The 13,015-nt window shown below is 41.1% G+C and overlaps 1 protein-coding gene across 1 annotated transcript; it reads left to right on the plus strand.

Moving 5' to 3' along the window:
* Nucleotides 1-2: 2 nt before the first annotated feature.
* Nucleotides 3-7,577, plus strand: RIPPLY3 (ripply transcriptional repressor 3; the record flags this gene model as incomplete). The annotated part of the gene is made up of 4 exons (XM_008590045.1): nt 3-28; nt 933-999; nt 3,901-3,968; nt 6,505-7,577. Coding segments are annotated over 4 exons (480 nt in total), but the record flags the coding sequence as incomplete, so codon positions are not given.
* Between the last annotated feature and the right edge of the window lie 5,438 nt (nt 7,578-13,015).

Below are 13,015 nucleotides of genomic sequence, written 5' to 3' on the forward strand. Positions count from 1 at the left end.
GGCCACCGCCACCGCGCGGGCCCGAGAGGTGAGGGTGTCCCCACGGCCCCGGTGGATGCGTGGAGAGGCGCGCGCGGGGTCAGTGAGGGCAGAGCAGCGATCGGGGGGCTCAGTGGCACCGGAGCTTCCCGATCGCCCGGAGCGCGGGAGGAGCCCCCGAGCTTCACGGCGACGCCGAGCAAGTTCTTCATCCAAAGGCAGAGCCGGGCGCAGAGTCCTCTCGGTTCCAGCGCACAGTCCTGAAGTGCGGAGGCCCGGGAGGTACTGGGCGAGGAAATGGACCAGCGCTTCCGTTTGTAGATCTGAAGTTCACTGGGCTAGGAAACATTGAATACTCGAGTCCTTAAGTGAGCTTTGCCCCACTTCCACTGTCACCTTCTTGGTTGACAGTCTTTGTTTTCCCTGTGCTCGTAGCCTTTTTTAAGGCAGTAAAATTTAAGGAAATCAAATTAGCCAGGGAGATAGGGAAGGGGTTTGGTGGGCCAGGCAGTCAAAGAGGAGAGACAGATTCTCTCTCTCTCTCTTTTTTTTTTTTTACATCTTAGAACTCTGTAGAATCATCTCTATATAATCAAGATCCTTCAGTAACAGAGGTGGTGTGGTGGAAACTAAAAACAACAAAGTAGCCAGCTACAGTGGGGAATGCAGGATTAGTTGGGAGAGAAGTACCTCAATCGATATGTCCCCTGATAATTGTGTCAAATGTGGGACTTCGCTTTTCAAAGCCTAATTGAAAGCGGAGAACTAGGAATGCCTCAGGAGAGAAAAACACGAGTGGTACTGGATTAGCCACAGACTGAAAACCTGAAGGGACATTCTGGGGTGTCCAGTGATTCTTCTTCAGGCAGACACTAGAAGTAAGAATTACTCTCATGACGCAATTTTAAAAGAAATGCCCTGGGTTCACTTTCTCCTGGTACTTGCCGTTCCAGCCCCACACCATGGAGACCTTGGATCCTGCCACCCAGGGGTGCTGAGCTGACCAGAACTGGAAGCCGGGTAAGGTTAAGTGTGGGCATTGTAGGTAACCAGTCCGTCCAGAAAGTGGCTTCATCTCTAAAATAAAGGGACCGTGACAGTCCTCCTCTGCCCAGCTCTCTCTTGGTCATCTAACCCAGAAGTGCCTCGGGGTCTGTGAGTTGGAGCCTTGCTGAGCAAGGTGTTAATCAGATCTGAGTCACATGTGAATGTAGATTGGGCTCCTGATGGCCTCTTTCTTAAAAAGCAAAGCCACTACGGCCTTGCTATTTCATGGGAACTGTAAGGGATTTCTTCTGTGCTGGGTTTTCTTCTACAAACCAGCAGGTAGAGAGAGAAGGCTGCCACAGCCCCCCACCTCAGAGAAAAGCTGAATGCATCATTAGCGCTGGGCTGTGCCACAGTGCAAATAAGAGCAAACCTCATCTGAAGTGTCCAGAAGGTGCAGTTAAAAGCCCCCACCCTCCGTCTGCCCTTTCTGAAGCATTTTTTTTTTTTTTTTTTTTCACTCCAGAGGTAACTCATGTTGTCTGAGCAAATACACTCAAGCCTCAAGCCTAAAGTGCTTTGTGGGCAAAGATTAATTGCTATTACTACTCTTTTGTTATCCCGCATTGGCAGCTAAATTGTTATATATGTATCGAAGTAATGATTTGCTTTCATAGAGTTTACCTTTCCTTTGTTACATTTTAAAATATAAATTAACTTTTAAAACACCAAAGAGTTCATTTGGTTAGGCAGGACCATGTATTAAATTTACATAACACATGTGGCATATGGCTTAGTGCGCAGTTATTTATAATATGGTAAGAAAACTCTGCCAGTGAGTGGACCGGTCTCTATATGGGATCCGAACCCTCGGCGGGAGGGCCAACACGCTCCCAAGCGCCGCACTCTACCAAGTGCGCCACCGGGCTGGCCCTAGGGTAAAGTTTTTAAAGTTTGTAAAGGTGTACTGTGTTTCACAGTCTAGTTAGAATTGGATGCTTTAAAGAAGCCATTGTTTTTGCCACCTACCACTGCCTTGTGTCTACCAGAGTCTGCACTGTTCTGTTAGACCCTACCCCATCACAGGGCGTAAAAGCATCTTTAGCATGACAGGATTGCTTGTGGTGATAGAATGAGCCTGAGCAATTAGGAATATTTTATAATTACAGACAGAGCTTAACACAGAAGCAATTACCTGTAGCGCCCAAAGAGTGAACAGCTTTATGGGAAAAGATCTGGTTCCAAAGAGCCTCGTTTTACTCGTCTCAGCTCCTCATAGTGTGTTATAAAGCTATGACTGATAAAATGTGTTGTCTGCAGAGGCTCCTGCAGTCTAATTTGCTCACAATGTACCCATACACACAGACACCAAGGTGCCCTGCAGGATGAATGGTGTGGACGTCAATGCTATCAAAGTCCTCAGAGTCCTCTGTTGTCATGCCAATGACAGCAGGTTTTGTCCCATTCCTGATCTGGTTCCCACTAAACTCTGTAGAATCCAAGATCTTAGGTTTCTGAACCACTGCCCAAGTCCATTTTGGCTCATTTTCAAGTCATCCCAGGATGGTCCATCCCAGAACACTCCACTCCCCACTTGCCACAGTAACTTAAGCTTTCAGAGACCCAAGATCAGATAATGATTTCTGGCTCCTCAGTGCCTCAGATACCTGGCCAAATCCATTCAGCTCCAGCAGCTCAGGAGATTTGGTGGAATGGGATAAACCCTAAACAAGTACAATGTCACCACTCCCTCACCTCCCTGGTCACACTGGTCAGCAATTAGCATGGACAAGCCTGACTCTCTGCTGTGTCTTGTCCTTATTATTATTATTATTATTATTTTGTCCTTTTTGAGACTCCCTGGTCACACTGGTCAGCAATTAGCATGGACAAGCCTGACTCTCTGCTGTGTCTTGTCCTCATTATTATTATTATTATTATTATTATTTTGTCCTTTTTGAGACTGGCCCCACCACGCTCAGCCAGTGAGCACTGTGAGCACACCGGTCATCCCTATATAGGATCCGAACCTGCGGCGGGAGCGCAGCTGCGCTCCCAGCACTGCACTCTCCCAAGTGCGCCACGGGCTCGGCCCTTATCCTCATTATTAATATTGTCCTTAGTAGCCTGGCACTCAGATGAGCTTCCCTCTCCTAGGCTCCTGATACTCACACGGTCACAGGCCTTTTGGATACTACTGAAGTGTATTTGGAATCTGCCTTTCTTTTCCCTTCCCTTTGTTGTTTCTTCAGCTCAGAGCTTATCATCTCTTGCCAAGGCTAGTGCCGCCAAGCTCTCGAGCCTTTTGCCAGCTCCCAGTGGCCACCATTATCCTTGAAATACAGAACTGACTATTGAACTTCCCAGCTCAAAAATCATTGTCTGGTGCCTGTCTCCAGAATCAAACCTAAACTTAATAGTGGGTATTTAAGGCCTTATGTAATCAGGACTCAACCTCCACTTGGAGCCCTTTGACCCTCGCAGTGTCTCATTCGCTCCTCACTGGCCTCCCTGCCATGTGCCCGCTGCTTTCCTACCCTGCTGAAACCGATGCTGTGCTCTGCCAGAAGTGTCTCAGAATTGCATACCCACGTGCTGCAATGTCTGTGCCAAGCCCCCACGAATCTTTTCCTCACCCCACTTAGAATCTAGTGTCTCACGTATCAGGCTTTGTAGTGTAGTTATTTGCATAGACGTGTGTCTTCCTGGACTCAGGCACTATGTCGTGATCTTTCTTTCCTTTTTGAATCTCTCACAGTCCTAGGACACTTTGGGTATCAGGAATAGGAAGAGGGCTTATCAAATCCTGTTGTTTAAAATTTTACTCTCTAAAATTGGTACTGATACTAACAATTGCAGACTACTACTACCGCAGGATGGTACTTTCAGAGGCTCCTTGACTGTATCTGCATTTGTATGTGTCTGTCTTTACAGCTTGAGCTTGGGGGTGACCAACAAACTTTTGGATCAAAGGGAGCCTTTGGGTTTCAGCATCCTGTAAGGTAATATATGACTTCACAGTAAGAAATCTATAACTTTCTTTTAATACAAGCATTAATACACTTTAGTGTCTTCAACTTTAGTGTAGATTTTCAACAGAATGGAAAGTAATTCAATATATTCTTTGATATTACCTAATTTTCTTACACTAAGGAACTTCAAGGATATCTTGTTGGATTTCTGGAATCCATTCGTGTATTCATTCATTCCGTTTTTTGTTTACAAGTTGGAATTGGCCTCTCTCTTTTCTTTGGAACTTATGTTTATACCTCTCATTACATATTAAGCCTTGTGTTAAATTTAATGACATATGAATTGTATATGCATATATATATATATACTTACTGACTTAGATATTGAGGTATGCTTCTATTTCTCTTCTAAGACCTGAGCTAATATATTGTCCAGTGCAAAGCAGACCTTCACAGTGTGTGTGCTGAGTAAACAGCGCATGGATGGATAGCTGGGAGCATTTGGGAGCCTTCTCCTCCTGCCCCTCTGGGCTGTGCAGTCATGGTCCTGGTGGTGACCCTTACTGCTTTGTCCCACTTACATGTCATCCATTCTAGGCAAGAGGCTCACATCCAGGATTTTTATCCATCTCTGCGTCCCTGCCCATGTCTTATTCTCTCAGTCTGTCTCTCCCAAGCTTTCATTTCCTTCACCAGAATTAGCCGAGACTGTGCTGCCACCACACCTCAGGGTGTTTTTACCCTGGTTACCCTGCAAGACTTAGAAAGCTTTACTACAATCCAAAGACACTCATTTCTAGAGATGAACTTTAGAGCCCACTGGACTGGTTAGAGCGGATTCTGGAAAAGGGAAACTTTCCTAGTGTCCTTTACATCAGTCATTTCCAATCCTCATAGAATCGCTGGGGAAGCTTTAAAAAGTGCAGATGACTGCTGGCTCTCCCGGGGGTTCTGACTCACTTGTTCTAGGGAAAGGCCCAGGCATCTGTATTTCCATAGGCTCCGCAGCTGATCCTAATGTGCAGTTGGGGTTGAGAGCCACCACCCTGCTAGGTGTCCTGCAAGGGTCTCTGTGCCACTCACCTCCAGGCCTGCCTCACAGATGCTCTGCTGCTGCTCCCCAATTTCTGATTTGGTGTGAATGCCATAACTGATGGGGAATGAGCTGCATCTGTGTAACTGTGCATTGCAAACTGCATATACAACTTTCTTTTCATTCCAGAAAACTTCATACACAAAAAGGCAGAGAATAGTACAGTGAAACCCCCATGTACCCATCACCAGCCTCAATAATTATTGACAAGCTCCTGTTCTGATCATGTTTATCACCCCTAACTATTTTTGTTTTTGCTGTTGTTAGCATATTTTAAAGCAAATCCCAGACATCCTACAAATTCACATGCAAATACTTCACCATAAATACCTAATTTTTAACATCACCAAAAACTAAACTATGCTTATATTTCTGTCTTATATATACATATACATTTGGTCTCAACCTCAGCAGTATTGACACTTGAGGCTGGATAATTCTTTGTTGTGGGAGCTGTCCTGGGCATTGTAGGATGTTTACCAGCATTCCATTAGCTTCCTCTCAGTTGTGACAACCAAAAATGTCTCCAGACACTGTGAAATGTCCCCTGGCAGTTGAGAATCACTGGTCTATTGGAAATCTTAGTAAGTTAAAAATTATCATACATTATTTATAGGAGGGTGTTTTCTCTCTCCCTCTTCTCTATTTGAAAAGGGGGATACTGAAATCAGCTCTGTAAATAAGTAGTGATTAGTTGACAAACCCTCTCACTTCCTCAGAAGACCACAGCAAAAAAAAGCAAATAAACTAGTGAGTGAAAAGTACATGGATAAGAGATTATGGGGAGGGGAGGGATAATTTAAATACTTTCCTTGTATAACTGGAATCTTAAATTCCACAAAACCTGGGATTTAAAGGGGTTCCAAGTAGTATATATTTAAGCGTTTTTCTCTCTTTCTCTTTTTCCCAAGCACATCTTTTCTATTCTGGCAGAGCGAGGGGCCCACTGACCCCAGCTTCTCCATGGCAACATCTGGAAAAATTAGCTGCTTCTCTAGACCAGGGATACAGAGTGAAGTTTCCTCCAGACCCCAAAGGGTTATGACATTCCCTGTGCTTCAGAGGGTGGGGTGGGGTGAGGAGGCGGGGTGGGATGGGGTGGGCGGCGGGACACCCCTTGTCCCAGTGATTCAAGCCCTCCATTTGATCAGAGTGAGACTCTTAAAATTGGAACTCAGTATCTACAATTGCCTTTTACCTTTGTTGAAGTACACCTTGTTTCCTGTTTGTCTAAATTAATTTGTTCTTTCAGATTATAGCTCACTTCTGACCTAGCGTGGGGTGTATTACCAGGTTCCGCCACCTAGCTGCCCACAGTCTATGTTCTGGTGACTTAAAAAAAACACTGTCTAGTGAAGGCAAAATCAGTGAGCAAGATTGGCGAGTTAGCTACCTCTAGCAAAAAGAATCCTCTAGAAGGAGTTTAGGATATTTTCAGGTTGATTAATGGTGTATTTGTTTCTTAAATATTAGACTTTATTTACCCATTTCAAAGAGTCAAGAATATCTGCAGAGTTCCGGAGAAAAAGTGCTGGCCAGTTTCCCAGTGCAAGCCACGATTCACTTCTACAACGATGAGTCTGATGGGTCTGATTCTGAAGATGAAGAGCAAGAGGGAGAAATCCAGCCCTTCCATCTTCAGTGCCCAGAGGAAGGAAGTCCAGAGGAAAGTGGCTCAGAGGGCAGAGAGCGGCTAAACCATGGATCTGCAGGAAGGGCTGGCATCTGGGGTAAGGGCCAGTTCCCCCATGGTGACTGTCCAGGGGGTGGCGAGTGCTCTTCACCCAAGTGAACTTGGTCTGTCCCTCACACCAGCCCCCCAGGGACTGCCTCCTCCTGGGCCCTGCTCCAGGACTGGACTGCTTGCCAAGTCCTGGGGACAGCTGGCCAGGGCACTTTGCCTCCTCTGCTGGTTTTACAGGGACTGGGGGCTGCTCTGACCGCCTCTGATCAGCACTCCACCATGGCAATAACTCAGCTTACTTTTCTTTCCCCTGGTGATTCTTTTTTGTTGCACTCATGCATGCCTTTGAGAAAGGATTCTAGGACAAAGGTCTGTGTTAACGTGAGTTGTTATCAGGTAGGGCCAACTTTCAAAGCTCGTTCAGCATTATCACTCTGCTAATCAGATTACAAATCATTCCTATATAGATTAGTAATCCACCCCCACCTCTCACTTAAACCTGAGTCTTATTTAGCTATTTCTGCTTTTGTGAAAATGATTTAGACATTAAATCCCAGTTTTAACACATTGTCTAAGTTGATGTGGTTGCTTAGCAGTGTTCTGAAAATTTTTTATTTATTAAAAAAAAAAAGCCCACTAAATAATTTCCATAAGACTGATAAAAAGATATGGCTTTCTAAAAGATAATTTTGGATAAAAATGTGTGGGGTCACTGTATAAGGGCTGTGTGTATGAGTATATAGGGAGTAGAGCATTAACTCTTAGTTGGTGACTGCTTTGGGCTTGTTACTTGAATGGAATAACACTGTTCTCAATTAAAATACCTAATGTAGGACCGGCCCCGTGGTGCACTCGGGAGAGTGCAGCACTTGGGATCACGGCAGCACTGCCGCCGCGGGTTTGGATCCTATATAGGGATGGTCGGTGCGCTCACTGGCTGAGCACGGTGCGGGCAACACCAAGCCAAGGGTTGTGATCCCCTTACCGGTCACAAAAAAGACAAAAATAAAATAAAATAAAATACCTAATGTAAAATTATTATGAGTGTTTTATATTTTGATGATCTGATGAGTGTATTCCTCAAGGTTTTTGACTTAATTTTCTTACATGTAGTTGTCATCTCATATATAGTACATTATATAAATTCCCACTTGAAATAAATAGTTTTGAAAGAAAGAATTTTTGATAATCAATTTTTTTTGCTTAAGACATTTTTAGATTTAATTAGCTCCTGCTTTAAAGTTTTTAAAAGTTTGTCAGGATTTTTTTTATGGTGAACTCTTTGAAAATTATGGTCGTTATTTTTAAGAATGCAGAAAAACTATAAAAAAACCAAAATGGCTTATAACTTCAATTCCCAAATAATCCATTAATATTTTAAAAATAGGAGTCATATGAAGGTACTTCAAAAAATTCATGGAAAGATTCACATACTATCTTTTAATTCTCTTTTTCAACAAACCTTTTGAAGTACCCTCATACATGCAAATATTTAGCAAACTAAACAGTATAGAAAGATATACAGAGCAAAGTAAAATCACCTTCCCCCATTTTCCCCTTCCTCTGTCTAAAAGTAACCAACATCAAATTTTTTTATTAGTTCCCTCTTCTAAAAAAAAAAAAAAAAAAAAAAAAGTACTTTTTTTGTTTATTTCCTTTTTTTGGTCTTTTTCTCTTTTTAAATTATTCTGTGTTTTTTAAACTAATTTGATTATTTTTGTCTTTCTTTTTTTAAATCTTTTTTTTATTCTTTTATTTTATTGCTTCTTTTACTTATTTAAAGTACCTTTTTTCAAACTTAAAAACAGTTATACCTGGGGTTATTTCAGAAAGGATTTGAGATGACCTCCTATTTCGCTCAGTTTTAGCAGGAAAGTACTAGAAATCTTATCCTTACTTCTTCATATGATGTTTGAGATGAAAATTAAATAATCACATCTGGCTTTTCTTAGTTTTCTTAGTAAATCAGTTTTACTGAGAGATAAAATCTAGTCCAATGGCCAATTTACCATTAAGAAACCATACCCACTCACTAGAACTTAAAATATGCTGAGTGGTAGTTTTTCCTTAAATTACTTAGAATTTGGCCAGCTTAGTACAAGTACAGAAAATGAGGCACTTTAGCCATGGCCAGTGATGGGATTACATGGACTGTGGGTGGGACACTCATGATACCAAAGACATGGTGAGTTCAGGACCCTCAGCTCTCACTGGTTATTGGGGTTATATGATTGACTAATGCCCCAAACCTGCAAGCTCCCCACTTTTGATCATGTATCCCTAACAAAGAAAATTGAGCCTGTCCCCTAACATATATTTATTTATAAACTGTACATATGGTTGAATGCCTTGAAATTGCTGGTGTTCAACTGTTTTTGACCTATAAAAAAGGCAATTTCATATGGTCCTAACTACAAGTACTATTGTTAAGTACTAATATGTTATGCCCATTATAAAATATACAGAAAGTGCAGATTCTAAAGGATAATCCAAATAAGCATTCTAAACATAACTTTAATTATTAATAGTTTTAAACCTTTTTGTTCTCACTAAAAAAAAAATATTTATATTTGAAAATATTTAAGCTATCTCACAGAGAAGCATAGATTCAAATAAAAGAAAAACATTATGAACTTACTAAATTGTGATATTTGTATTTCAGTCCCATCCACCAACTTTACCAAAGTTTTTGTTGAAATTTTATGAGTCAATTTTTATCTTCCTTTGATGTCAATCTGTTTTTTGAACCAACTGGGAAATTTTGCATTTTGTTTTTTTATTCAGCTATATATTTGTGTTTTAGCAAATGGGTTAAAAGATGCACTGAAACTCTTTGGAAGATTTTTGTTTGTTTGTTTGTTTGTTTGTTTATTTATTTATTTATTTATTTTTGGTGGCTGGCCTGTACAAGGATCCATATCCTGGACCTTGGTGTTATCAGCGCCATGCTCTAACCGAGTGAGCTAACCAGCCAGTCCCCTTGGGAGATGTTTTAAAGAGCTTAAGTGTTTTGTTGTTGTTGTTATTTTAAGGTATATAGACTTGGTGATTTTTTTAAGGCAACACATCAGTTTTACCAAGAAAAATCACATAGTGATAAAACAATTTCAAATATCCATTTTCAGAATGCTGTTTTCATAGCATAAGTTCATTATGATTCAACATTTAAATCACTGGTTATTAACACACACACAAAAAAATCATCCTTGCATTAAAGAAACAAAATGTTTTTGTTTAGTTTTGTCTATTTAAAATTTCTAAATACCTGCCAAGCAGAATAATTCTAATAATCACTTAGCCCAAGAAAAGGTAAAAAAAAAAAAAAAATCTTTTAAGTTTTACACTCTTTTAAGTGCTTTGGCAAAACATAGCTGCCTAACCCCTGTATAGTACAAAAGACTGTCTTGGTCATTTCCCACATGATGACAAAGGCTTGCAAAAGTTCTCTATTTTAAAGGCCTTATTTTTATAAAATTTACCACTTTGTCTAATCTTTCTGAAGGAGTCAAGAGGCTACCACTGTCCATATTATCATCCTAGTAAAATGCAGAAGAAAGAGAGAAAGAAGATTGCTTTCTGAAACACCCATTTTATTTTCCTGTCACATGGATTTTAAAAATCAGGGGATTTCTCTTTTAAAATCTGGGTCTCAGGAATGCTTGCCTGTGTTCCTGCAGGGAACCACCAGCTGGAGCTGCCATGGCTGCACTGAGCACCTTGCTCTCTTCAATTCCCCACCATTGCTTGTCGCTCACGCCCTCCTTTCCATGCAGTTACAAAAAAAATCACTTGATGGTATGATCTAAAACCTGCATTTCTCTTTCAATTTCTTTTCTGTAATAGCTTGCCTCATAATGGTGCTACTGTAAATGGATTTCACATGTGGTGCCCTCTCTATACCATTTCCCTGAATCTTTTAAAAATTCTAATCAAAGCAGACACTCCAACAATGTCACTTAGCCAGGTTTCCATAAAAATGTTTGTATTTTTTAAAGAAATTGTTTGTGGTTGAGGCTTACTTCTCTTACTTCTTCTCTTATATCTTTCTTTTAGTAGCTCACAAAAGTAGCTCCTAATGAATTTCATTATTGAAACAGAATGAAAAGAATTATCTTGCAAATACCACAAGCTGAAACATGTTAGAAGCATTTGTACTTTCACCCAACTATATAGCAACCCTCCCACGCTGTGTAATTTGTTACAATACTTGCTTCTTCAAATCTCCAGCCACATTTTCTTTGAGTCTTCCATAGGATCTGCTAACAAAAGAACGCCTTTCAATTTGTTGCCGTATTGTTTCCTGTTTGTTATTTTAACCAGTTTTACTGTGGTAGGAAGAAAAAGGTTTTTTCCTGTGGCATGTTTCTTTCCCAACTACTGTATTAAAAAAGAAATTATAAAACAGGCTGACGGGTTGCTAAACATTTATCATTAAGTTTAGTGAATTTTTGTAAAATACTGGATTGAGGACCACATGGTTTTTTCTTTCTTTCTTTCTTTGACCATTAAGAGGATCGCAATCCTCGGCACAGTGTGGTTTGCACCACGCTCAGCCAGTGAGCGCACTGGCCATGCCTATATAGGATTCGAACCTGCAGCCTCGGCGCTACCAGCGCTACACTCTCCCGAGAGAGCCACAGGGCCGGCCCCACATGATTTTAAACATACAATTTAAACATACAATCAATGCATACAATCAAAATCCTTGTTTTGCCAATTTCTGCTTTTGGCCAGGAGAGTGATAACACCCCCACAGATTGGCCAGCAGGACCTTGCAGCACCTGACTCATTACTCCCTTCTGGAACGTTCCATGTCGCAATGTACAGTGTGTTTTCAGTAGCACCGTCTTCATGCAGAGAGAACAGAATATTTGTTAACAAGGAAGGCTGCAAAAAAATAAAATACATACTATGAACAAGCCAATACGCTCACAAAATTTATTATTCAGGACTTAGGAGCAAATTCTGGTGGGATTTATGCAAAGGAATTTGAGACTTTATTTTAGGTAGATTTAAATATTAACATTAAGGAAATAAAACTATTCTCTCTAGGCTAATTTTTCAATGTAAACTTTTTGTTGCATAATACTGCACCTATACAAAACCACATAAATCATAAGCTTGATATATTTTTGCAAAGTTAATATGTTCATGTAAACAGCATCCAGATCAAAAATAGAGCACAACCAGACCCCAGGGATAACCCCTTGTATTCCATTCCAGTGGCCATTCCCTCCAGCACTGTAGATTTGATTTGCCTGATTTTGAACTTGATATCAATGGAATCAAATGGTATGTGCTCTTTTATATCTGGCTCATGTACTTAACATTATGTTTGTGAGGATCATCCCTACTGTTATGTGAAGTTGTTCTTATTGTGGAATAGAACTCCATTGTGTGAATTTATCACCATTTTATTCATTCATTTTCTCTTGTTGATGAGTATTTGATTAGTTTTCAGTTTGTGGCTCTTAGAAATAGCATGGCTTTGACCATTCCTGTTCTGTCCTGATGGACATATGGGCCCATTTCCATTGGGTGTATTTCTAGAAGTAGAGGCAAGAGTGCCAGTTTGTGGCTCTTAGAAATAGCATGGCTTTGACCATTCCTGTTCTGTCCTGATGGACATAAGGGCCCATTTCCATTGGGTGTATTTCTAGAAGTAGAGGCAAGAGCGTAATTTTCCTGGGTTTTTTTTTATTTTTATTTTTGGCGGCTGACCTGTATGGGGATCTGAACCCATGACCTTGATGTTATATGGCTGCGCTCTAGCCAACTGAGCTAACCGGCCAGCTCAAGAGTGCAAGTTTTATGCATCTGCCCCACATACATTTAGTATCCTCCAGCAGAAAATAATTTAAGAACTGGGGAGAGGGGAACATGGACTAAGAGGTTCTAGAGGAAAAAAACAAGGTTACTGAAAAGGCCATTCTTTTCTTTGAGATCCTTAAGAATGGGCTAGAACTCAGAGGTGCTCTTCGGCCTAGCAAGTGACCACAGTTGGTGGGCAATTTGTTCATCCTGACTTGGGATCCTGTAATAGGATTTAGGAGCTTACCTCATTCGGGAATGGGATTTGAAATGGAAACATGAAAGGAGACCTGGGATATTCAATCCCTTAACATCCTGGAGAAGTCTAAGAACTCCCTCCTGAATGTTCCATGAAGTTTTGAGGAATTTACGAAGGCTTCAGTTAACCTCTCAAGCTCATCTCATTCCTTTGTGTACAGAGGAAATCCAACTGCAGAAAGCATCAAATCTGAGAACAGAACCCACATCCTACAGAATGCTCCTTCCCAG

The sequence above is a fragment of the Galeopterus variegatus genome, unplaced genomic scaffold (assembly GCF_000696425.1).
Source record: "Galeopterus variegatus unplaced genomic scaffold, G_variegatus-3.0.2 Scaffold5820, whole genome shotgun sequence".
In the NCBI taxonomy this organism is placed as follows: Eukaryota; Metazoa; Chordata; class Mammalia; order Dermoptera; family Cynocephalidae; genus Galeopterus; species Galeopterus variegatus.